Genomic DNA, 23,625 nt, shown 5'->3' with positions numbered 1-23,625 from the left:
TGTTTCCGCCTCATTGCTTTCCTTTGCATCAGCCTCTTCATTATTCTATTACATGGTTATGGTTTGTTCTCTCTCCCTTGTTCTTTTTTATATATATTAAAACCCCATCTTCCATGCCTGAATATCACAGTGCAGTCACCCAAGTCTAAGCGGCCTCCATGGCAGCTTTTGCCAGCCAAAAAGCAGACGAACGCATCCGATCTGAAGCAAAGTGGCATTTCTAAACAAAACACAAGTACCGTACTCATTTCCTTTTGTCTCCAGCTGCCTTTGACAGTGCAATTGATGCATAGTGTAGTTGATTTGTGTGGCTTCTGCACGTTGGAAATACGTTCATCTTGCCTCATAATCTATTCTGTAGCAGAAAAGTCATTTATTTTAGTAAGGCAAGTGCCAAGGCTAATCTCTCTCTTTCCTTAAACTTATTTAACAGAATATCCCAAAGAAATCTCTTCAAAATCAATTGCTGTTTGAGATGTAGTTTTGTTTCCCTGATGTCGACAAAGTTCAAACCAAAGAGGGCTCCACTATAGCAGTATTCCCACATAAAAGCAGTTATTTGGGACTAAATGTTTTAAAAGTTAGTATTAACAAGCTGGCAATAGGCAAATATAATTGGGTTTTAAATCTTTTGCTAATGGTGATAAAATGAAGATTAGTGTTAGATTTATTATGCTCTCATAAGAGTGTACCATTTGGGAACATAACGTTAGTTATATCAGAACCAAGGTCAATACTTATTTCATAACACGTGTTAATGGTTTCCATGTGTTTCTTTAACAGTGGGGTTGATGCACTACAAGTATTAATGGCTCTCAGAGATTTGGAATAGCTGTTTTGAGAGTCTGTGACCTAAAACTGCCTTTATGAAGACGTAGAAAGGCTATTAACTATAAGAAAAAAAACTGAATAGAAAGCAACACTTACTCTGATAGGGACATAACATTGCTAAACATCTTACAGAATGAAGAGTATTGGATTAAGTAGTGATCAGACTGATTAAGAGCCAAAAGATGATTTTTTACTTCATTGTAGTGAAAGCTAAACCAGTTTTCCACACTTTAGTCATGTCAGCATCTTGTTAAGAGCCAAATTCAGTCCGTAAAAATGATTACAAATGCAGATCTTTGCTGATCTGAGCAGTTTATTGTCTGCATCAGGAATTACATTGACAATTAGTTACTGTGGTTTTTGAATTCAATTTTCAGCTGGTTCGACACAACATTGTGGGCCAAAGGACCTGTTTCTGTGCTGTACTGTTCTATCATCTATGATGATCAATATCATGTTTATCTTATTTTAAAAAGGCCTTCAGCTACATAGAGAGACCATGGTATGGAAATTCTGGGCTTTGGTCAAATTGTGCTTCTCATTAGGAAACATAAGCCATGATCTGCAGGTCAATAGAATCATGTTGTTGCATTAGGCTTAAGTGTGAGTTAGCAACAAGCTCTAATTGTAAAAGAAAGCATTCTGAATCCCAGATTGAATCCAACATGTCAGGAGTAGAATCTTGTAACACATGTCCACCTTAGTCACCCTACTTTACAAAAATCATGCATAAATCTCTTAGATAAATAGTAATTGGCACTAGAGAAATGTTTGAAAGGTGCAAATTAAGGAGTAAAGTAATTGATAACAGTAGAGTAGGAACAATAAAACATTAAATACATTAAAGCAGATTAAGTATATTGAAGTGTAGATTTTGTAAAAGCTAGCTATTAAAATAGAGAAGAGAAAGAAATACTTGAATGTAATATATTGCTTCTGTAGTCATAGGGTTATTTTAAATTTTATTTAGCTGAATAGAGAGATAATAGCATTAAGATTGTGGACTTGCATCAAGCAGTCTATTGCTAGCAATTAAATTGACTCAGGAAACTTAAGCCATGAACCTCAGGTCAATGTGATTACATGAGTAGTTTTGGGCCTCCCACTGAAGCTAGCCTTGTGCTGTGCTTCCAACGTTGAACAGCAGAATTCTATTCTATTCCTTACTGTAGAAATAAAAGTTGATGTCTCACTGCTACTTTTGCAAATATAATTCAGCCTTGTCACTTGAACTTTCATTGCTTTGGTAGAATGCTATACGCTGGGAATAGTTAAAGAAAAGCTTTGCCATAATCAACTATAGGCTGTAGAACTTCCTTTTTGGTGCATGCTACTGAGTGACAGTTCTCTTCGTAATTTGTAATTTATTGCTTGAATTCTATGTTATTAACACAGAATGGTCTTGACGATTACAACAGGTATCTATTAACTGAAAAGAAAGTTGAATACCCCACAAATGTGAAAATTTAATACAGTAGTCCACATGGCATGAATTAGAAATTGCAGTTCTCAAATATCTAAATAGGCAGTAAAGGTTCCAAGCTAGAGGTAAATCCCTTAGTATATATACTGTAGGTGCATTTGAATTTAGCTAATCCTGAGTTCCTTCAGGTCACGGGCTCAGATGACAAATGTTCAGTTACCGATTGGGTTGCAATCTTGGTGGGTCAAAGTTTAGTCTCTCCAGGTACATTCATACATTTTGTGGAACCACTGCAGTACACCAACCGTTTGACGTGGAATGTGTTTTTCTCTCCCAGGGATTTCTTTTCAGGGAAATAGTCTTAGTAGCTTTCACAAATTACCAGTAATCTTCATATTTCTTATATTAAAAAAAAAGTTAACATAGCATCCCTTGGCCTGTTGAGTGTTTCTGGCACCAATTAGATAGCTTGGAAATAAGGGCCGAAATGACTATATTGCTGTGTGGTAATACTTCTGACCGAAGAACAGAAAATACTGGAAACATCCAACAGTTGGGGCGCCATCTGTGGAAAGAGAAACTGAGTTAACATCTCAAGTCAAAGACCCTTCAGCCAGGAAAAAAAGTTTTTAGGTATAGAGAAGATGGGGTAAGAATAAGAATTTTTCTGAGAGGGTGATGCAGGGGTTGTCATGATGATAAAGTGTTGATAACATCAGTTGGTTAATGTAAGTCCTTAGTGGTTTCTGTTGCTCAATTCTTCTGACTTCACAGGTAACAGATTCTGCCATAGAGAACCCTCGCAAAACCTGTTTTGGCCCAACCTCATGAACTCACCTTTCCCAGAATCGAGGAGCTGCCAGATATTGTATCTCTGTCAATGGAAGGGCACCAAAGTTAGAAGAAAAATACTTTGCTTTTCATAATGTTTGAATTATAGTCTCCAAAGAGTTAAGAAATGTTTTCTAATTACTACAAAATGTTGAAATGAGACTTTTGGACATTGTGCTAATTCTATTACAGTCTTCAGCACAAACGGAGATGGATTCCTTACACTGTCAAAAGGTTAATGATCAGTATATAACTGAAGCTGGATATTTTAATGAGACCATATTTGTTTAGCCTATCGTTTTCGATTAACACCTGTCAGAAACATTTGCAGTGCAATGTATTGAAAGCTTTCAAAGCATTTTCTTTTAAAATTCATTTCCCTTGTGTATAGCAGATAAACCTAATCAAAACATTTGAAAAGAATTTGGGATACTTGATTAAATATCTATTTCTTTTGGCAGCTGAATGAAAAATTGAGATGGTGTTGGACGGAGGGGTTATTGCTAGAGCATTTGGGGGAATTTGGAAAACATTTGTACCCCTCAGACAATTCAGGCTTTGAAGATTGAGCAACACACACAAAATGCTGGAGGAACTCAGCAGGCCAGGCAGCATCTATGGAAAAGAGTATAGTCAACATTTCGGGCCAAAACGCCGACTATACGCTTTTCCATAAGTGCTGCCTGGCCTGCTGAGTTCCTCCAGCATTTTATGTGTGTTGCTCAGATTTCCAGCATCTACGGATTATTTCTTGTTTGTTGAAGATTAAGATAGTGGGTCCTTGTAAGATGTGTCGATAAATTAAACTGAGGCTCTTATTGTCTATATACAGTACTAATAATTTACAAGGTCAAAGAGTTTATTGGCCAACTCCCGAACCTTTCTTGCAGGTTATGAACAAAAATAGTGGTGAGTGACATTTCTCAGCAAAGCATTGGTGAAAAAAATTATGGTTTGTCCAAGTTAATTATATTTATTTATTTGTCGAGATACAATGCAGAATAGACCCTTCCGGCCCTTCGAGCCAAGGCGCCCAGTAGTCCCCTGATTGAATCTGAGCCTAATCACGGAATAACGTACAATGACCAATTAACTTACCAGTGGGTACGTCTTTGAACTATGAGAGGAAACTGGAGCACCCAGAGGAAAGCCATGTGGCCACAGGGAGAATTTACAGACTTCTTACAGGCAGCAGCAGGAATCAAACCTGGGTCACCTGTACTGCAAAGCATGGTGCTAACCAATATACTACCGTGCCACCTCATAAGTCACGAGTACACAACTTATGGACGCCCTTACATAAAATCAAACTTGTAATTTTAATAAATTCAAAGGCCAGTGTATGAACAATAGATCTAGTTTCCTTTCTCTCTCCCCACTTCTGAATTGTTCTTTCTATTATGTGATTTTGATGCCAATTTATCTCAATACTGTGCAGGTATGGTTGCCATATTGAATTTTTTTGAGTATTTTTGGACAGATTGACATAAAGATATCTGTTTATTACCGGCAGATGGCCTGTAGTTAACGTCACTGAGTAATGAACCACTGCCACAAGTTTTGATTGCTCAATATTGTTATTAATTTCATAATTTTGGCAGCAATGTTTTGTTCGTGGAAGCCTCCACTGAATGATTACATAGTTGTAGTGGTACTGGAATAAGTTATTTATGTCTCTTCCTTGTGACGTGAAGTGGAACCAAGCCATCACAAAGCTATTGGTCAACGGTTTGGAACTCTTTCTCAATCTTGGTTGTGGCTCTGAGATTCTGCTGCCTCACACAAGCCATTAGATGGAACTGTGTGTAATAGCAAAACACCTTGTGTAACGTAGGGACGGGGAAATGGGGATACCAACCTGACCTTACAGAAGCAGATGTGATAATGGTGTTTAAGAAACTGTTGGAAAGGCACATGAACATACAAGCAATGAGGGAAATGAACTGTGTACAGGCAGAAGGAACATAGTTTAATTCAGCATTGTGTTTGAAACAGACACAGTGTATTCCTGTGCTGTACGGTTCCATGTTCTAAGCATACAATTGGCATCAAAATATTTAAATAATGTGGATGAAATCTAAAATACAAACAGAAAATGCTGGACAAACTGGAGGAGGTGAAGATGTGAGGGATTCTGGGTCACAAACTGTTCCCAGAAGCGGAAGGGTCAAGAACCAGTGGATATGGGATGAAGATGATTGGCAAAAAACCTAAGGTAACACAAGAGGAAATGTTTACACAGTGTATGTGAAGGTTTGGAATGCAGTGCTAGGTACAACAGTGAGGTCGATTCAGTTGTAATGAAGGATTTGTAGGACCAAATGATGGAGTGGGGGTGGAACTGGTTAGATTTCTCTTACATAGCACCAGTATACCCTTGATGGGCCAAATGGAAAACAAATAATAGATACTGGAGAGATGAGATAGCATTGATGGGAAAACTTGCTTCACTAACTAATGTCCTGCCAACAATCCCTGTAATCACTAGCATAGCTTGCAGTACTAAGGCAGAATGATCTTGGTATGCTTTGCTTTACTGTGAATCCTAGTTTACAATCAACACCCTGTAATATTGGGATAGTGTCACTCATCCTCTTTACAGCCAAAGTAAATAGGTGTCAGCCAATTTCCTGTCTGTAGCTATGTTGATTTCTCCTCCTCCTTTAACAGTAATGCCATAGCTTTCGGAAGGGAATTGGATTGGGATGAAAAAATATAATTGGCTGGCTGCAGGGAAAATATAGGGAATAGGAGCCAGTGCGGAGCCGCAATGCCTCAAAGAAAACAGGCGTATGTATCCACAGTGGTCATCTACAGTTATTCCCCTCCCTTCAGAAGATGTAGGCTCAAGGAAAGCATCTGTAGATCTAGGAGATGGCTTACACGTGAGAAGCTTCCTGTAGAGTGTACAGCCTTCCCCTCCTTTATTGTGCAGGCAAGTGATGGCCAGTGTGATGGATGATGGGACTGTTTAACTTAACTGTTGGGAAGGAAGGAGTGAGTGTTAATATCAGCAGTCCACTATGTAGGCATGAGCTGGAAAAGGGGAGGAAGCATACACCACAGGAGTGTATTCAGCACAGGGAATCCAGTCATAGTGTTTCCCTTTGGACCATCAGGAGGTTGTTCTGTTTTGTTGTTTCTTACCCTTGAGAGTAACAACAGTCCCAAACACATTTATCCATCCACTAGCTTGAACAGGTTGGCTTCCAGCAGAATATCGCTCATAAACTGCTGCTATGCATTGAAGATTTTGTTCACTCTTGCAACGTATAAAACAGTTGTGTTGAATTTCTTTTCATGCAATGATAACAGAAGCATTAAGCCAAGGAACTCCAGCCAAACGTTTGGATGATGTGATTCGACTGGCAGAGCTATGCATTGAGGTTCTTCAACAAAACGAGGAGCATCACTCAGAGGTAAGGCTTGATTTTTCCTCAATGAAAAATACTGTATAACGCTTCTAAACTGTTGGACAGTACCTACAAATTATGATGAAAATCACATGCTTTTTTTTACCGTAGATTTGGATCATGGAAAGTAATGGTTAAAGTACAGGTGAATCAAATCACAAACCAGGATTTTAATGACAGAAATGCTATTAATTTCTGAGAGTACATCTATTAAATTTATCAATATATCCAAAGGAGCCAAAACCATCTTCAAGCAACTAGCTCCAACACCTCGCCCACATTAAATGTGCCATCTCACTGCACTCAACAACCACTTTCTCTATTTAAATTTAACAGTAGAAAGGTTAGTTGGTGAGGTATTGTTCTGTGGGAGCAGTTTTGGACTTCACTGCCTGGTAAGGTGGCCGATGCAGGAATCCTCATTACATTAAACAACAATCCACAAAGTACACCTGAATTGTTGTATTGTGCTTGAATCTGAACCAAGCATTGCGAAGGGAGAGAGGCTGAAGAACTGTTCTTCAGCCTTCATGATGCCTTTGGTTCTACAACAATTAACCAATCAATCATTGGTAGCAATCACAATTCGGAAGCACCTCTGCCTCCAGCAGTGGCATCTCATATTTCTTAAATAATTCCAGTTTTTACCCTTCATCGGAAAATCATTCCAAATGCCGACTCTCCTGCGTACTGAAAAGTCTTCAGATTCATTTCTCCAACTAATGTCCAATTGTGCAACTGAATTTAAAGTAATTGCCTTCATGATTGATCCTGAAAACCAATTTCATTACTCCTATATTGTAGCTGATGGGTATGCATCTGATCTACTAGTTTTTGAAAGCATCTAGTGACAGCATCATTATGGCTATGAAACTTGCTTACTTTGGATCCTAATAGCCTTTGAAGAACTTTCATTTAATTTAGAACATATTATTAATTTTACTTTGTCAGATAGTGTATATCATTCACGTGCCTATCTGGAAAAGGAAGTAATTAAAGACATAAATTATTCTGTGCTGTTTTCAGTTACTAATGCATTTGCTCTTACCTTCTCCATGTGTGTTGCTGATTTATTATTTATTCTTGCAGTTAAATTCAGCTGTTTTGTTCTTATCAAAGTTTCTCTCTGCCTGTATGATCACCTTTAACATCCTTCCTCTCATGACTTCTTTATAACTGCAGGATCTTTAAACAGTTTTCATGTTTACCTAACTTTAAATTAGCTTGTTAATTGGTTGAAATTGGGATTTGTGACTTTGAGGAAGGTTGATGTTGGACACTGATTTTGGAGCTGGAGTTGTAGTATTTATTGAAATTTGAGTCAGTCAAAACAGGATACTTTTGAAGGCCTGGTATATGACTTTTTTTGAATGGAGATTTGTTTTCCAAGATGTCACTCAGCTGTCAGATTGGCTCAGTTGACACTATTCTCACCTCCACAGCAGAAAGTGGTGCCATCCATCTAGAAGCCAACACTAACTTTCTTGTGATCAGTGATCTTACTACAAGTTCCAATCAATTTTACAGAGGGCACTTATAAAATGGAAGCTAAGGCATTGGGGATCGTAGAAGAGAGATTGAAGTGTTTTGGTCAGAGGTGAATTTTATGGGGTAAATTACTGGAGAAAAGTTCATTTATGATTTAGATTATGAAGACACGTAGTCCTCTTTTATTGTCATTTAGTAATGCATGCATTAAGAAATGATGCAATATTTCCTCCGGTGTGATATCACAAAACACAGGACAGACCAAGACTGAAAAAAACTGATAAAACCACATAATTATAACATATAGTTACAACAGTGCAACAATTCCACAACTTGATGAAGAAGTCCATAGTCTCTCAAATGTCCCACATCTCTCGCAGACGGGAGAAGGAAGAAAAACTCTCCCTGCCATGCCGACCACAATCCGACTCTAAGTCATCCGAAAACTTTGAGTTCTGATCAGCTCTCCAACACCAAGTACTGAGCGCCATCTCTGTCTGAACGATTCGACCTCCTTCTCGGTCACCAAAAGCAGGCAAGGCCGGGGATTTTGAGGCCTACCCTCCGAAAGACTCCCGACCACACAGTAATGACAGCAGCGAACGAGCGTTTCAGAAATTTCTCCAGATGTTCCTCTGTGCTTTCACGTCCATTCTCCATCAAATCAGAATTGTCCACCGTCCCTATTTAACAGATATGATATCATTTTTCACCAGAGGGCTGCGCACGCACAGGCGCACCGCCATCTTTCCTCCCGCCAAGGTCAGGGTAACCTGCTTTACTAAAGCAGTGGAAATATTGGGCAGATTTAATCACAATGTAGTGAAAAGGCTGTCACATTTGATGACTTTGGAGATAATATAGATGTTGTAAATGGACAGTGAGGAAGTTATGGTTATAATTTTAGAAGAGTAGTCACATGATGGTGGATTTAAAAGGTCAGTATGAAGGTAAGCAGCATGAAACTGGGGATAGGGGCATTGTGAGGGAGCTAGAGGAGATTTCAATACTACTGTGCATTTCTATGCCGTTATGTGATTTCAGCAAAAGAAGATTCTACATGGTCAGAACAGCACACTTGGTTTCGCATTAGTTCAGATGTTCATTAAAAATCTCATTAAACTCTAGATATACTGTCCAGTTTTATTCCCTTAACAACAGATGGCATTGATTGAGATTATTCACCTTGACACTTGCAAAAGGAAATACCATTTCAAATCAATGAGAGCAATTTGTTGTTTATAAAATTAATTGAAATTTTATGAGAAATCTGATAGCATATCACTTATACTTTATGTAAAGCTTTTTTATGGTTCTGGTCTTGGATATTATTCTTCATAATTTTGTAGAGATAAGAGCAGATATTCTGAATTAAATAAGTTCAGAAATCATGAATTATTTGCATTGTGAAAGAAATATGACAACTTTAAAGTAAAGGCACTTTCACTATGCTTTCATTACAAATTTGAACATTCTGCAAATGACAGTGTAATGAAGCTATGGAGCTCGTGGAAAAGCTGCATGTCAAGACAATTAATAATGGTGATTAAAACATCCCAAACAGTATTTGTGTTTTAAACATAGAAACATAGAAAATAGGTGCAGGAGTAGGCCATTCGGTCCTTCGAGCCTGCACCGCCATTAATTATGATCATGGCTGATCATCCAACTCAGAACTCTGCACCAGCCTTCCCTCCATACCTCCTGATCCCCGTAGCCACAATCCCCGTTTTGAGTCAGTATCATAAATCTGGAAATCACTGCCATTTATTTGATGCAAAATGATGTTAATATTCCAAAAACAATTAGCTGTGTTGGTATTAAATGTGATTTTTTAAAATTTTTGGATGTACACAGGTAGAGTGAGTCACAAAAATTTGAAGGGAAAGGAAACATAAATGCAAAATAAATGTGACTGAGTGGCTTATTTTTATCAGAATATAAAGGCTGCACTCATATATGTAATATAGATAGATAGAGATATTTAAAATATGCAGACTGCAGATATTAATACATGAAGCATCAGTTATGACATAAACTTGGATTGATGAATCCACCTATATTTCGGTTATTCTATTAGGCAATAATCACTGCAAAGAATGATTGCATTTTGAAAGTGTCAAACAAATAATTAAATTAATTGAAACCTTCATTTTAAAAAATCAGCAAATGTCAAGGCTATTAATGAGAAATATTCATTATTTTTCATGCCTGCTTACACATCTTAGGCTTATACTTGCAACAGAATAGAACTGATTTAGCAATAAAGGAAATATATACGGAGGTTAATTGCATTATTACGACATACAGTGTGAGGTGTTTCTTCACAGAGTACTTCACGTGGAAGATCTCATTGAATAAAGCTCCTGAAGCTTTGGATTAATGGCTTCATTTTGATATAATTAATATTCTAATACACAGTTGTATAATGACGTATGCTTGCAGGAGTGTATGATGTGATTCTAAAATTATAGATATTAACATTTGTATAAATGTTTGGATTTCTTTTATTCTACAACCTCTTTTACATGTGCGGATTCATAAAAGGGAAGAGAGGTACGTGACCAGTAGTGTTATCCACCATTGGATATTTCATCACATTTGTAATGTTGCATGCAATGGATTCACAATTGATTTTAAAAGGGCAGTATCTGAACAGGTAGATAATCTACCATTTTCTTCAATTTCTTAAGTTTACTGTATCAGGGTGATAGACACTGCAATGGAAATTTGATTTGCATTTTGTACTCAATAACATGTGTTCAATAGAAAACCCTTCTCTGAAATATCACCTGGCTTATTTTTAAATTAAAATAAGTAATAACTTCACTAATAAAGAAGAATTAACTTTCCCTACGTTGACTATATCTTTAGTAATAAATGACAAGTTAGTCCAAGTGTGTACTGAGTTTCTTCAATATTAGTTCTATTTACAAGTTATATATGCTGAAAGTATGATTTGCCATTTCTCTCCAAATCATTATTCTTATTTCCTTTTACCATCCCCTATAATCCCTATAATCCCCTATAATCTGCTTTTGTGTATCACCAACATTATGAAATATTCATGGGCAGCCATAAATAGCAGAGGGAGAAGAATTGAGTAGTTTTCTTCCAGTTATTGTCGGCCATTCCTGTACACTGTTGGTATAAATACAAAATAAATTATGTGCCTCAGTAACTCACAGCAGTTTGTGAGGGCCAGTTGTCCTTAAAACTTGTTATTTGTTCCAATACATATAGGTCTCTTCAACTTAAATTAAGTTGTGAAAAGATTAAGTCACAGAAGATGGTCAGACTGCACTTGGAGTATTGTGAGCAGTTTGGATCCCTCATCTAAGAAAGGATGTGCTGTCATTGGAGAAGATCCAGAGGATGTTCACAAGAATGATTCTGGGAATGAAAGGGTTAATGAATGAGGAGCATTTGATAGCTCTGGGCCTACACTCACTGGAGTGTACAAGAATGAGGGGTGATCTCATTGAAACCTACTGAATATTGTAAGGCCTATAGAATAGATGTGGAGAGGATGTTTCCTATAGTGGGGGAGTCTAGGACCAGCGGGCACAGCCTCAGAATACAGGGACATCTTCCTAGAACAGAGTTGAGGAGGAATTTATTTAGCCAGAGGGTGTGAATCTGTGGAATTCATTGCCACAGGCTGCTGTGGATACCAAGTCAGTGGGTACATTTAAAGCAGAGGTTTATGGGTTCTTGATTGGTATAGGCATCAAGGGTTACGGGGAGCAGGCAGGAAAATGGAGTTGAAGGGGATAATAAAGCAGCCATAATAAATGGTCTGAATGGCTTAATTCTACGCCTATAACTTATGGTCTTACCTTTCATTTTTTAAGTGTTTATCCTCTATTTTTTCCTGAATGAACCCAAAATAGAATATATGTATGAGAACCAAACTAATGAGCTGTGGATGTTGGAAATGCAAGGTAAAAGAAGAAGTAATAAAAATTCTCAATGGTAGATACTATCTGTGGAAAGAAAATTAGAATCTGTATTTCAGGTTGACAATCTAATGAGAAGTCTCAACCTGAAATGTTAGCTCTGATTATCTCCCCATAGCTGAAAGAAAACCACTTTTTTCTCTCTCTCAGTAAATGTTTCTGCCACCTTTTATTCACCTAGTTCCCTTTGATGCCTTGAACAATAGTGACTACGGAGAGCCATGACTGCTTCTAAAAAATTAAATATTTTTGTTGCTAGGTTGTATGTATATCTGGATGTCTGCCTTGAAGTTGTTGTGATAAAGAGCCTCTGTTGCAGAAATCTACATCAATTTCTGGAGCTTATTTTTTATTAGGATCAGTGAAATCATTATATGGAAATATACTAAAGTGCAGCATTATTTATCAGCAGCTATGATGTTAACCAGTTTTCCCTGGTAGTTGTTTCACTTGAACAGACATGTCAGAAAAGCCAGTGAACCCTTGCAATGGCCCACTTAAAGATATCAGGAAGTGTAGCCCTCTACAGTTCAAGCTGAGGTTCAAGGGTTTGGATTAGCTGCATAACCACGTGCTTAAAGATAGCTTTTGAGACATGACAGCAAGGCATGCAGTGTGAGTTAGCATAAGAATTGTTTCTAAGTACAAGGTCACCAAAATTTCCCAGCAGTCTCTTTTTCTGTCAAACTTAAATTCTCATCTGTCTTCTTCCACTTCTTAACCAAGTTACTCCACTTTTTCTTCTTGCTAATATATTGGTAGCATGGAAGCATAGTGGTTAGCACATCGCTTTACAGTACAGGGGACTGGGGTTCAATTCCCACCGCTGCCTGTAAGGATTTTGAACATTCTCCTCATGACCGCGTGGGTTTCCTCCCACAGTCCAAAGACATACCAGTTAGTAAGATAATTAATCATTGTAAATTAAATCAGGGCAGTATGACTCGAAGAAGGGCCTATTCCGTGCTGTATCTCAATAAATAAATAAAATAGTGAAGTACATGTAGCACAAAGTGTCAGATAACAATCTGAGTAAAACACAATAGGAATAAAGTTGTTACCTTTTTAACACCCTTTACGAGCTAAAGAATTGCAACACCCAGCAGACCACACTACGGGAGCAGCAGCCAGACACAACTCAGTTGCTGATGCAGTCAATGACTGGTTAAATTTCAATCTGGTTAGCCATATTTTAAATAGATAGCATGCCACTGTGCACAATGCGTTAATTTTTAAACAGCCCCAATGTTAGAGTAAACAATTTCCAGGAAATAAAATTTTGCAAATCTAATGAAGATGGGAAATCACTTGCAATATTATAAAGCTTGAGAATGCTGCTGAATCTGAAAACTAATGTACAGTTCTGCATTTGGTAGTGCAAATGTAGAAGGTTATTCTTCTGGAATATATTTTGTTATTTTTTAAGTTATTTGTGGTAATATTACTTTGTGTTGTGCATGTTTTATGTACTGTGTTGTGCCCCTTGTCCACATTTGGTGGCATACATGTATACGGTTGCATGACAATAAATTTGAACTTGAAGTTACGATTGGAATATTTTAAACAAGTAAATTATGCATTCTCTCATGTCATTTAATGAAAGTTATTTGCAGAAACAACCTAGCAAGAGACCACAGTAAGATGCTATTAAAGAATTGTATGCTGACTCTTCACTTTGTGCCCTTCATTTATGTTTAGTAATTGTCTCCTAGGCTTTTGCATGGTGGCCTGATCTAATGGCAGAGCATGCAGAGATCTTTTGGTCGCTCTTTGCTGTCGACATGGATGCAACCCTTGAGGCACAGCCGTCAGACTCTTGGGACACCTTTCCACTTTTTCAACTTCTCAACAATTATCTGAGGAATGAACGTGAGTACCTATTGGATTTTTTCTTGCTTTACTCTGTTTCTGATTTGATTATTTTATTTTTTATGGAATAACTTCCCCTTAAAAATACTGCTGGCCTGTAAGTTTCTTGAATTATATTTTGAACAGCAAGAACTAGCAAATAAAAAAGGTAAAAGGAGATGTTGCCTCTCGGAAGACCACAATGAATTTTTAAGCTGAAAAGAGTTAGCAGATAGCTGGCTCTAAATATTTCTGCCCATTGGAATCAGTGGAAATCATATTCTAAAGTAGAAGATTCAAGTTGTTTGCACAGATACAGTACATAAAACCTACTCTGTTTGAAAATAGTGAGGTTTCTCTTTTGGAGAATTCTGCAAAATTAGTAGTGTGATTGTGGTTACATTTCATTCCTACTTTGCTTTGAGAATTTGCTGTAAGTCCATTTCCTTGTAACAAGGGCTTTTGGATGTTTTTAATATATGATAACTACAAGTAGGTTGAAATGTTTCATCAATTGTGAGATGTATGCAACAGAGTGACAATAGAGCTGTAACAGCAAGGATGGCACGGAACTCAGACTCTGGATGTCGGTGGTATTTTTCCCTATTTATAGTTCCGTTAATATGCCATGTTAGATAAAACCTTCAAAGCAACTATTTAAGCATATCAATTGAGATGTTAAGATCGGGATATACAAATCATCCACATAACGTCCTGCCATCGACAGAATTTGTCATGCCAATTTTATCCAGCAGTGGTTGAAAATACGCCAGGTATTTCAAACACGCATTTTTCTGAAGCTGAACTTCTGATGTCATAACTGCTCTGCCAGAAAGACACTCCTTTCCACTTCCAGACACTGCGGATCTTCATATGCCACCAGCTTATTTGCTTCTGTAACCAGCGCCAGCTTGTATGCTTCCATCGCATCATAACTTTGGTTATTCTGATGTTTTTTAATCAGCCTTATGTCTCCAGTATCTATAAACTTCAACTTACCCGGGGTTCAGTGGCATAAACCCAACTTTGCATCAAATCCCAATCATCTATAGCTCTTTAATCACTGACATTCATTTGCTTCCACTCCATATCTCCTTAACCTTCTTCAGTCTGAAAAGACACCTCTATTCTTTTCCAGTACTGGGCCTGTATGCTTCCCCCTATTTCTTCATCCCACTGTTGGTTGTTTGGCTTCAGCCTCCTTGAACCTTCTTCTTAATTGCCACTTAAACATTATTTGGTTCCTCCTGGTTTGGATCTTTGCTGTCTTTCCTCTGATTATATTTCAGTGATGTACTTTTCAGGCATTTAAGGTTCTCTATAAGTTCACATGGTAATTGTTCAAACTGCAGATATTCCATAAATTGTGTACCCACTCTGTGGCATTAACAACAAATCAGATAATTGGAATTTTAGCTTGGAACATTTAATAGCATGAGTGAACCAGATGTATTTTTACAACAATAGGTATATATTACTGATGACTTATTTTCCTAAAATTTAAATTTCAAAGATGTCATAGTTAAGATCTGTGGCGTTTTCATCCAATTGCCATGTTACAAGATTAGAACTGTAACTACACCACCAGCACCAAATTCCATTAAGTAGCCTAACTCCTACATTTACATTTTCCTCCATATCTCTTAATAGCTGCAACCAGCAAAGATCTATTAACCTAGGGTGTAAAATTAACTATTTTAATTGGATTTAATGGATACGTGCAGAAATGTTGCCATCTTCTGAATGTAGAAAACATTTCTTTAACATCACTTCTGAAAATCCAGTTGTATATTTTGGACCGCTCAACCAGTTAACTTGATTTTCTTTCTATCAACCTCTTTTACCAATTGCAACTAATGACAATTAAAATGGTAATTTTTTTAAACTGAAGGCGGTAAAGCAGTTAATGTTGCTTCTGTATAACATCAGTAATCTGGATTCAGATCTGATCTCCAATGCTGGCTCCGTTGATGTGTTGTCATCTGTATCAATAATCTGGATGATAATATGGTTAAATGTATCAGCAAATTTGCACATGACACCAAGATTAGAGGTCTGGTGGACAGCATGGAAGGCTATCATGGTTTACAGACGGACCTACATCAACTGAAAGCATGTACTGGAAATGGCAGATGGAACTTAATGCAGACAAGTGTGAGGTGTTACACTTCGTATGATCAACAAGGGCACTGAGGAGAGTGGTAGAACAAAGGGATCTGAGATCACAGGTCCATAATTCATTGAAATTAGCGTCACACGTAGATAGGGTCATAAAGAAAGCTTTTGGCACATTGGCCTTCATAAATCAATGTATTGAGAACAGGAGATGGGATGTTATGTTGAAGTTGTATAAAATGTTAGTGAGACCTAATTTAGAGTATTGTGTGCAGTTTTGGCCACTTGCCTACAGGAAAGATGTAAATAAGGCGGAAAAAGTATAGAGAAAATTTTCAAGGCTGAATGACCTGAGTTATAAGGAAAGATTCAATAGATTAGGACTTTATTCCTTAGAATATAGAAGATTGAGAGGAGATTTGACACAGGTATACAAAAATTATGAGGGTTATAGACAGAGTAAATGCAAGCAGGCTTTTCCACTCAGATTGGCTGGGACTACACTAGAGATCATGGGTTAAGGGTGAAAGGTGAAGAGTTTAAGGGGAACATGAGGTGAAATTTCTTCACCCAGAGGATCATGAGAGCGTAGAATGAGCTCCAGAACAAGTGGTGCATGCGAGTTCGATTTCAACATTTAAGCGAGGTTTGGATAGGTACATGGATAGTAGGGGATGGAGAGCTGTGGTCCCAGTGCAGGTCAATGGGAGTGGGCAGTTTAAATGGTCTTGGCATATGCTAGATGGGCTGAAAGGCCTGTTTCTGTATTGTACTTCTCTGTGATTCTATGACTCTATAACTCAAGTGCTGTCTGTGGAATTTGCTCGTTCACTCTCATGAGCTTCCCTTGGTTCCTTTTGTTTCCTCTCAGCTGCTGGTAGGTTAACTGATGAACTGATGACTATGAATTATCCCTAGTTTAGGTGAAGATGTGGGGGTGGGGTGGAAGATAGAAGTATGAAAGAAAACAGGTTACAGGGAAATAAATGGAGAAAAGGGACATCTGGATTACCATTAGAGTTGGCATTGTATATATGAATTTTATAAATTGAGTCAGTTACATTTTACTTGTATGGTTTCTTCCTGCACTGTTTAGGCTCACAAAGCAGGGGTACAAATAGATATTTATACAACTGATTTGGAACCCCTTGACAATGGAGCATAGTGAAGTCTTGGGATGTTTACTTTTGTTAAACAGGGTAACTTTAGCTTTCCATTTATTCGTCCTTCCTCATTCAAGAAATGAAAAGTTAGCTGAAGATCAAGTTGGATTGCTACGAGTTTGTAATATGCTCCATTCTGTGGAGTTTACAAACAAAAAACTGTACAATAGTCAAATTATTATAAGCCCTTATTTGCTTTACTTATTCTTACCCACACAATGACAGAAATCATTGTTAGAATTACCTGTTAATCTACTATGTACTTAGGCTAAGGAAAGGATGCAAGCAGTGGAGGAAGTTTACCCCATATTCAAGAGCATTTAACTACTCTACTGTACCAACTGTGAAAACACATTGTTTGCAATCATGAAATGACTATTCTTGGGGGAGTCAACTCTCATGTTTATTTCTCAAAGACTCATTTTGTAATTAAGAAATTATTTTTTAAAGAAAGTAGAAAAGCAGGTAGAGTCACTCTGAACCCAGGGAAGAAAAATACTTGGGCAGATATTTACCCCTTCTATGCATCATTTCAAAACCAACAGACTTCTCCATTGCAATATAATGCTTAAAATATGAATAGGTGAATGATGTAACATGGTCTCATGACAATAAAAAGGCAAATGTTAATAATTAGCAGGGAAAGTGAAGTGGAATCAAATTAGTCATAATAAAACCCTGAGTGACTGAGAAAGTCATTTCTCATTATCTGAAACTAATTATGAAATGAACAAAGAGATGCTCTCAGTGGATTACTTTTGTGTTGAAACCGTGACAAAGATAGTACTTTTTCAAGTTGATTCAACTCAAGATTCCAAATCAGAGAAGTGTATAAGTGAAAAGTATCTACACTCAGAGCAGACCTCTTCGGCTTCTGTTCTCCCTCTTGTGGGGTATAAGTATGAGTTTTCAGTGGTCAAATTAAGACTGTGAAGCTCATGGCAAAGTGGATACTACAGTTGGAGACATGGCGAGAGAAGTAACCTACTAATTATTTCAGAATCAATCTGAGTATATAGTCAATAAAGAAAAATTGTCCATCTACTTGATATGAAGGCTTATTGAGTAATAATATGATGCCCTTGGCTATTTGCATCATGTTAATAACAATCTCTGATAACCGTATGTATCTTTAAATTACATTAATTTTCAATCTTCCTTCTTCAGCTCAGTGCTCTGAAGACTGCTTCAGTAGTTAAACGGTGTTAATCAAATTGGTTGAAAAGCATGTTTTTTCACCTGTACAACTCTATGATATAAAAAGCATATCTGATAAAATTTAAGAAATATTCCACATGCCGTTTGACTTCCACGGCATATTAAAGAAATTAAAATGGACAGTAGTGTAAGAGTAAAAAAATTGCTCAGAATATGGATTTTATGATGACAATTACTCTTCAGCCACGTTTCAGAATAATGCAAATTATATGTCAACAAATTATATTTTCTCCATGAAATAAACCAGTCCCATTTCACAAATACTAAATCTTTTTGACAGCCACTAATGAGGTTGTGAATTATTTAAGGTAGAGAAAAAAAATCATCTGATGTATTTTTCACTTAATTAGCTAAAAACTCACTTCATTTATTTTATCTCTGCATATGCTAATTGCCACTTCAAGTAAACAAAGTAGTGTGTAATAGGAAGAGTAAAACTGTCATTTGAAAGATAAAGGACACTGGTTGAATAAATAAGGAGACCTGTAGAAAACAGATGGCTTTGCATAAACACAAGGAACCTTCACAAATGAGCATGGGCAACAGTAGAAAGAGCACAGACGAACTGTAGAAGTGGCAGCAATAGAGTGCAAAAGCGAGAGAGAGGATGACATCAGGGAAGCAGTTGGCAGAGAGCGAGAGCTAGGGAGTTCGTAGAAAGAACAGTGGTGGTGATACAGACCGTAACAGAAAGAGGGGATTAATAGAAAAAGTAAGGTCAGAGATAGAAAATATCAAAGGTGATGGGAAGGTGTACCGAGAATGAGAAGACTGTAGGAAAAGGAAGGATAAAAGAACAAGGTGATCTGTCGAGAGGGAGATGGAGTCTAGGTAGAATGAGGAGAGAGAGAGAGAGAGAGACAGGGAGAGAATGAATGAAAATGAATATGAATCAGTTAATGTGAGAAGGAGATGTTGCAGGGAATATTTGTGGAGTACCGAGATTGCTGTGTAAACCAACATAGATGTGATGGACCTACCGATATACTTCAATGCCATAAGGAGATGTATAGAGAAAAAGAGAAGAGCACAATGTGCAGTGTTGTCAAGAGAGGGAGAGAGAGAGAAAATGAGAAATTGACATGGAGAACAAACAGAGAGAGAAAATTCAAGGTGATTGAATGAAAGAGCAGCTTCACAGTGGATCACTACAAGTGGAAGTGAGCAAGAAGGACAGAGTCTATCCAAAGAACAAGGATGAAAGGAGAGCAAGGGAAAGAGAAAGCAAGAATAAAGGGAATAGTAGAGGAAAGAGGAGGAGTGGGACTGAACAAATGATCAGCAAAGAAATATAGAGGGAGAGTGAATGGAGCATTGGAGAGTGCATTCACAGGGAGAGAGAAAGCAAACCATCAGCAGGAAGAACAGAGACATCAGAATCATGCTTAATGTCACCAGCATGTGTCGTGAAATGGCCGATGAAGGGTCTCAGGCTGAAGTGTTGACTGTTTGTTCATTTCCATAGATGCTATCTGACCTGCTGAGTTCCTACAGCAATATGCTCTGGATTTCCAGTATCTGTAGAATCTCGTGTGTCATGAAATTTGTTGTTTTGCAGCAGCAGTACATTGCAATACATAATAATTTTAAAACTATCACTTTCAAAAAGAAGTATATATTAAAAATTTAATTAAGTAATTAAAAAAGAACCAAAACAAATAGTGAGTAAGTATTCCTAGGTACTTTGTCCATTTTGAAATCTGATGGGGGAGGCGAAGAAGCTGTTCCTGAAACACTGTTTGTATGTCTTCAGTCTCCTGTACCTCCTCCTTGACAGTAGCGATGAGAAAAGGGCATGTCCGAGGTGATGGGGGTTCCTAATGAGGGATGATGCCTTCTGGAGGAGTTGCTTTTTGAAAGTGTCCTTGATGCTGGGGAAGCTAGTGACCATGATGGAACTGGCTGAGTTTACAACTATCTGCAGCTTTTTCCAATCCTGTGCAGTGGTCCCTCCATATCAGATGGTGATGCAACCAGTTGGAACGCTGTCTATGGTACACCTGTAGAAATTTGCCAGAGTCTTTGGTGACATACCAGTTCGCCTCAAACTCCTAATGCAATATAACCACTGTCATGCCTTCTTTGTAATTGCATCAATATGTTTAACCCAGAATAGATCTTAAAAGAGATTGACATCCAGGAACTTGAAACTGCTCACACCTTTTTTTTTATTCATTTAAGGGATGTGGGCATTACCAGCTAAGCCAGCATTTATTGCCTATCCCTAGATGCCCTTGAGAGGGCAGTGACGAGCTGCCTTCTTGAACTGCTGCAGTCTATGAGGTGCCGGTACACCTACAGTGCTGATAGGTAGGGAATTCCATGATTTTGATCCAGCGACAATGAAGGAACGGCGATATGCTTCCAAGTCAAGATGGGGAGTGACTTGGAGGGGGATTTTCAAGTGGTGGTTTTCCCAGGTATCTGCTGTTCTCAACACATCAATAGTATGCGAGGCTTAAGTGGAGACTATTGGGAACACTTCTGGCCACTTTGTAGATGCATCCACCATTACCAAGAAATATTTGCCAATGAAAGGCCCAGCAAAGTCAATACAAATCCTCTGCCAGGGCAGTGCAAGGCGTGATGGACAGGCACTATAGTTGGCACCTTCTGGATGTATTGGCTTCTTGAACAGTACATTGCAAGCTGCTCAATCTGCTGATCCATCCCAGGCTACCAGACAAAACTTTGAGCCAATTCTTTTATTTTGACCACACCTAGATGACTGCCACGTCGCTCCTCCAACACTTTAACTCTCAGCTTGAATGGTAAAACAACTCTCAATCCCTACAAAAGGCAACTCCTGTCAAGGGCAAGTTCATCCCAGCACTGGGAAAAATGGGGTAACTGGAAATTCTGCGCACGTTCCAACTATTTTGGGTTACCATGTGGACCTGAAACAGTCTGGGGTCTTTGGAAAAATGGGGTAACTGGAAATTCTGCGCACGTTCCAACTATTTTGGGTTACCATGTGGACGTGAAACAGTCTGGGGTCTTTGGATTCCCTTTGGATCATCTTTGCCGGAATAAGGAGACTTTTGATTTGCATTAGGGAGAATACGACAAATGTTATATTTTGCAACTCAAAAACATAAAACTAATCAAAAGCAAAATACAGAGAGACCGGCCAAATGTGAATGTTCATTTCTTTTCTTTAACAAGATTCATATTTATGACGTGGTGCCATGATGTATAAATTTATATAAAGAGTATAAGTGAGGTGAGAGTTAATATTAGACCAATAGAAAATGTTTCAGGTGAGGTAGTGATGGGGGGCAAAGAAATGGCAGATGAACTTAATGGGTATATTGCATCTGCCTTCACTGTGGAAGACACTAGCAGTGTGCCAGAGGTTCATGAGTGTCAGGGAGCAGGAATGAGTGCCATTGATATTACAAAGGAAAAAGTGCGGGGTAAACTCAAAGATCTTAAGGTGGATAAGTCACCTGGCCCAGATGATCTACATCGCAGAGTCCTGAGGTTGCTGAAGAGATAATGGATGCATTGGTCATGATTTTTCAGGTATCACTTGATTCTGGCATGGTTCCAGAGGATTGGAAAATTGCAAATGTCACTCCACTCTTTAAGAAGGAAGGAAGGCAAAGAAAGGAAATTATAGGCCAGTTAACCTGCCCTCAGTGGTTGGGGAAAGTGTTGGAGTCTATTATTCAGGATGAGATTTCCAGGTACTTGGAGACTAATGATAAAATAAGTCAAAGTCAACATGTTTTCTGTAAAGGAAAATCTTACCTGACAAATCTGTTAGAGCTCTTTGAGGAAGTAACGAGCAGGGTGGACAAAGGAGAGGCAGTGGATGTCATTTACTTGGATTTTCAGAAGGCGCTTGATAAGGTGCCACACACGAGGACCATTTCCTGATCGGTCAGGGCACCAAAAGGATATGGCGAGAGCATGTGTGTGGGGTTGAGTGAGATCCAGGGTCAACTATGATGGAATGGTGGAGCAGACTCGATAGGCTGAATGGCCAAATGCTGCTCCTAATTCTTATGGTCCTGTGGCCTTAAGATGACATATGCCATCCGTGTACTTTTACATATAACCCGTAATGAATTATGTGAGCACCAAAAGAATACTTAATCAAACAATGCATTTACAATACTACTCAAATATTACCATAGTATTAAATACACAACAAAGAGGAGTGCCCTCTTTTCTAAATTTTCAGTTATTTTCTTTTCCAAGGGTAAATGGGACAATCCATCAGCATTTCCATTATTAGTTGTCCACTAGATTTTGATCTTGTAATTATGTCCTCCAAGAAACAGAGTGCACCTCTGCATTTTTGCTGTTGCTGATAGTGGAACACCCTACTGTTGATCGAAAAGGGATGCTAGTGGTTGATGATCAGTACTGAGGGTGAACACTTTCCCATGGAAGTACTGGTTGAAACATTTTCCACCCCAAACCAGACTCAAGTCCTCTTTGTCAATCTTTGTCTCGCTTTTCTCTGTAGCAGAGAATGTGATGCAAAGGCTATGAGGTATTCACTTCCAGCGCTTGTAGCATGTGACATAATTGCACCTATGCCATGCTGCTTGTCATACTCACCAATAATAATGAACACTGAATACCTGGGCAGCCTTTCAACACCTAGTCCACAGCCTTATGCCAGCATGCAAGTGAAGATGCTACTCCAGAAATAAGCCTATTATAGCAATAAATCCCTTTGTGGGTGTTTGTGTTGAGAAACACTTTAGACCCTTATTCCATCTCCATTTTTAGGTAGGCCTCAGTTATTCCACTTTGCTGAAGTGTATCTCTCCAGAAAGGTTTGCAAAGATACTCACTGGCCTGAGCAGTGGGTATCGATCTACTTTCAGTACTGGGTTAACACCTTAAAATCACCATGGATCCTGACAGGCCCGTCCTTCTTAGCTATTACAACCAACTGCATTGCCCATGGGCTCCACTGAACCTTGGAAAAAATTCCTTCAGCTTCCATGTAATCTAGTTCATTGGTTACATTATCGTGAATGGTATAAGGAACCAGTCGGGCTTTGGAAAACATGAGTGTAGTATTTTCATTTAACACTATTTTACCCTTGATATGTTTGAGTTTTCCAATGCCATCCTTGAACACTGCTGTGATAGCATCTAGTACCTTTCTTACTTTATTTTCAGTTGACTCTATTGCAGGGGATTATGGCATGCAAATGGTGATTGGATTTCCAATCATATGGCAGTTGTCTCAGCCATCTATGGCCCCATAATTCTGGCCCTCCTTTTCTTTACCACATACAAGCCCAATGTGGTATACAGTATGTTGATTGTTGTATTCCACTGTTAGGAATGTCGTTCCCACAGGAGTTATC

At 38.2% G+C, this 23,625-nt stretch overlaps 1 protein-coding gene across 6 annotated transcripts in view; it reads left to right on the top strand.

Annotated features, from left to right (window-relative positions):
* cadps2 (Ca++-dependent secretion activator 2) overlaps positions 1–23,625 on the top strand; it is a 706,406-nt gene that overhangs the window by 553,671 nt on the left and 129,110 nt on the right. For all 6 annotated transcript variants that reach the window (XM_072267874.1, XM_072267873.1, XM_072267872.1 and 3 more), the window contains exons 17-18: positions 6,401–6,504; positions 13,658–13,814. In XM_072267874.1, the coding sequence (XP_072123975.1) occupies positions 6,401–6,504; positions 13,658–13,814 (261 nt within the window). The remainder of the gene's footprint in view (positions 1–6,400; positions 6,505–13,657; positions 13,815–23,625) is intronic.

The sequence above is a fragment of the Mobula birostris genome, chromosome 9 (genome assembly GCF_030028105.1).
Source record: "Mobula birostris isolate sMobBir1 chromosome 9, sMobBir1.hap1, whole genome shotgun sequence".
NCBI classification, from domain to species: Eukaryota; Metazoa; Chordata; class Chondrichthyes; order Myliobatiformes; family Myliobatidae; genus Mobula; species Mobula birostris.
Note: the sequence above shows the minus strand (reverse complement) of the source record. Positions and strands in the feature narration are given on the sequence as shown.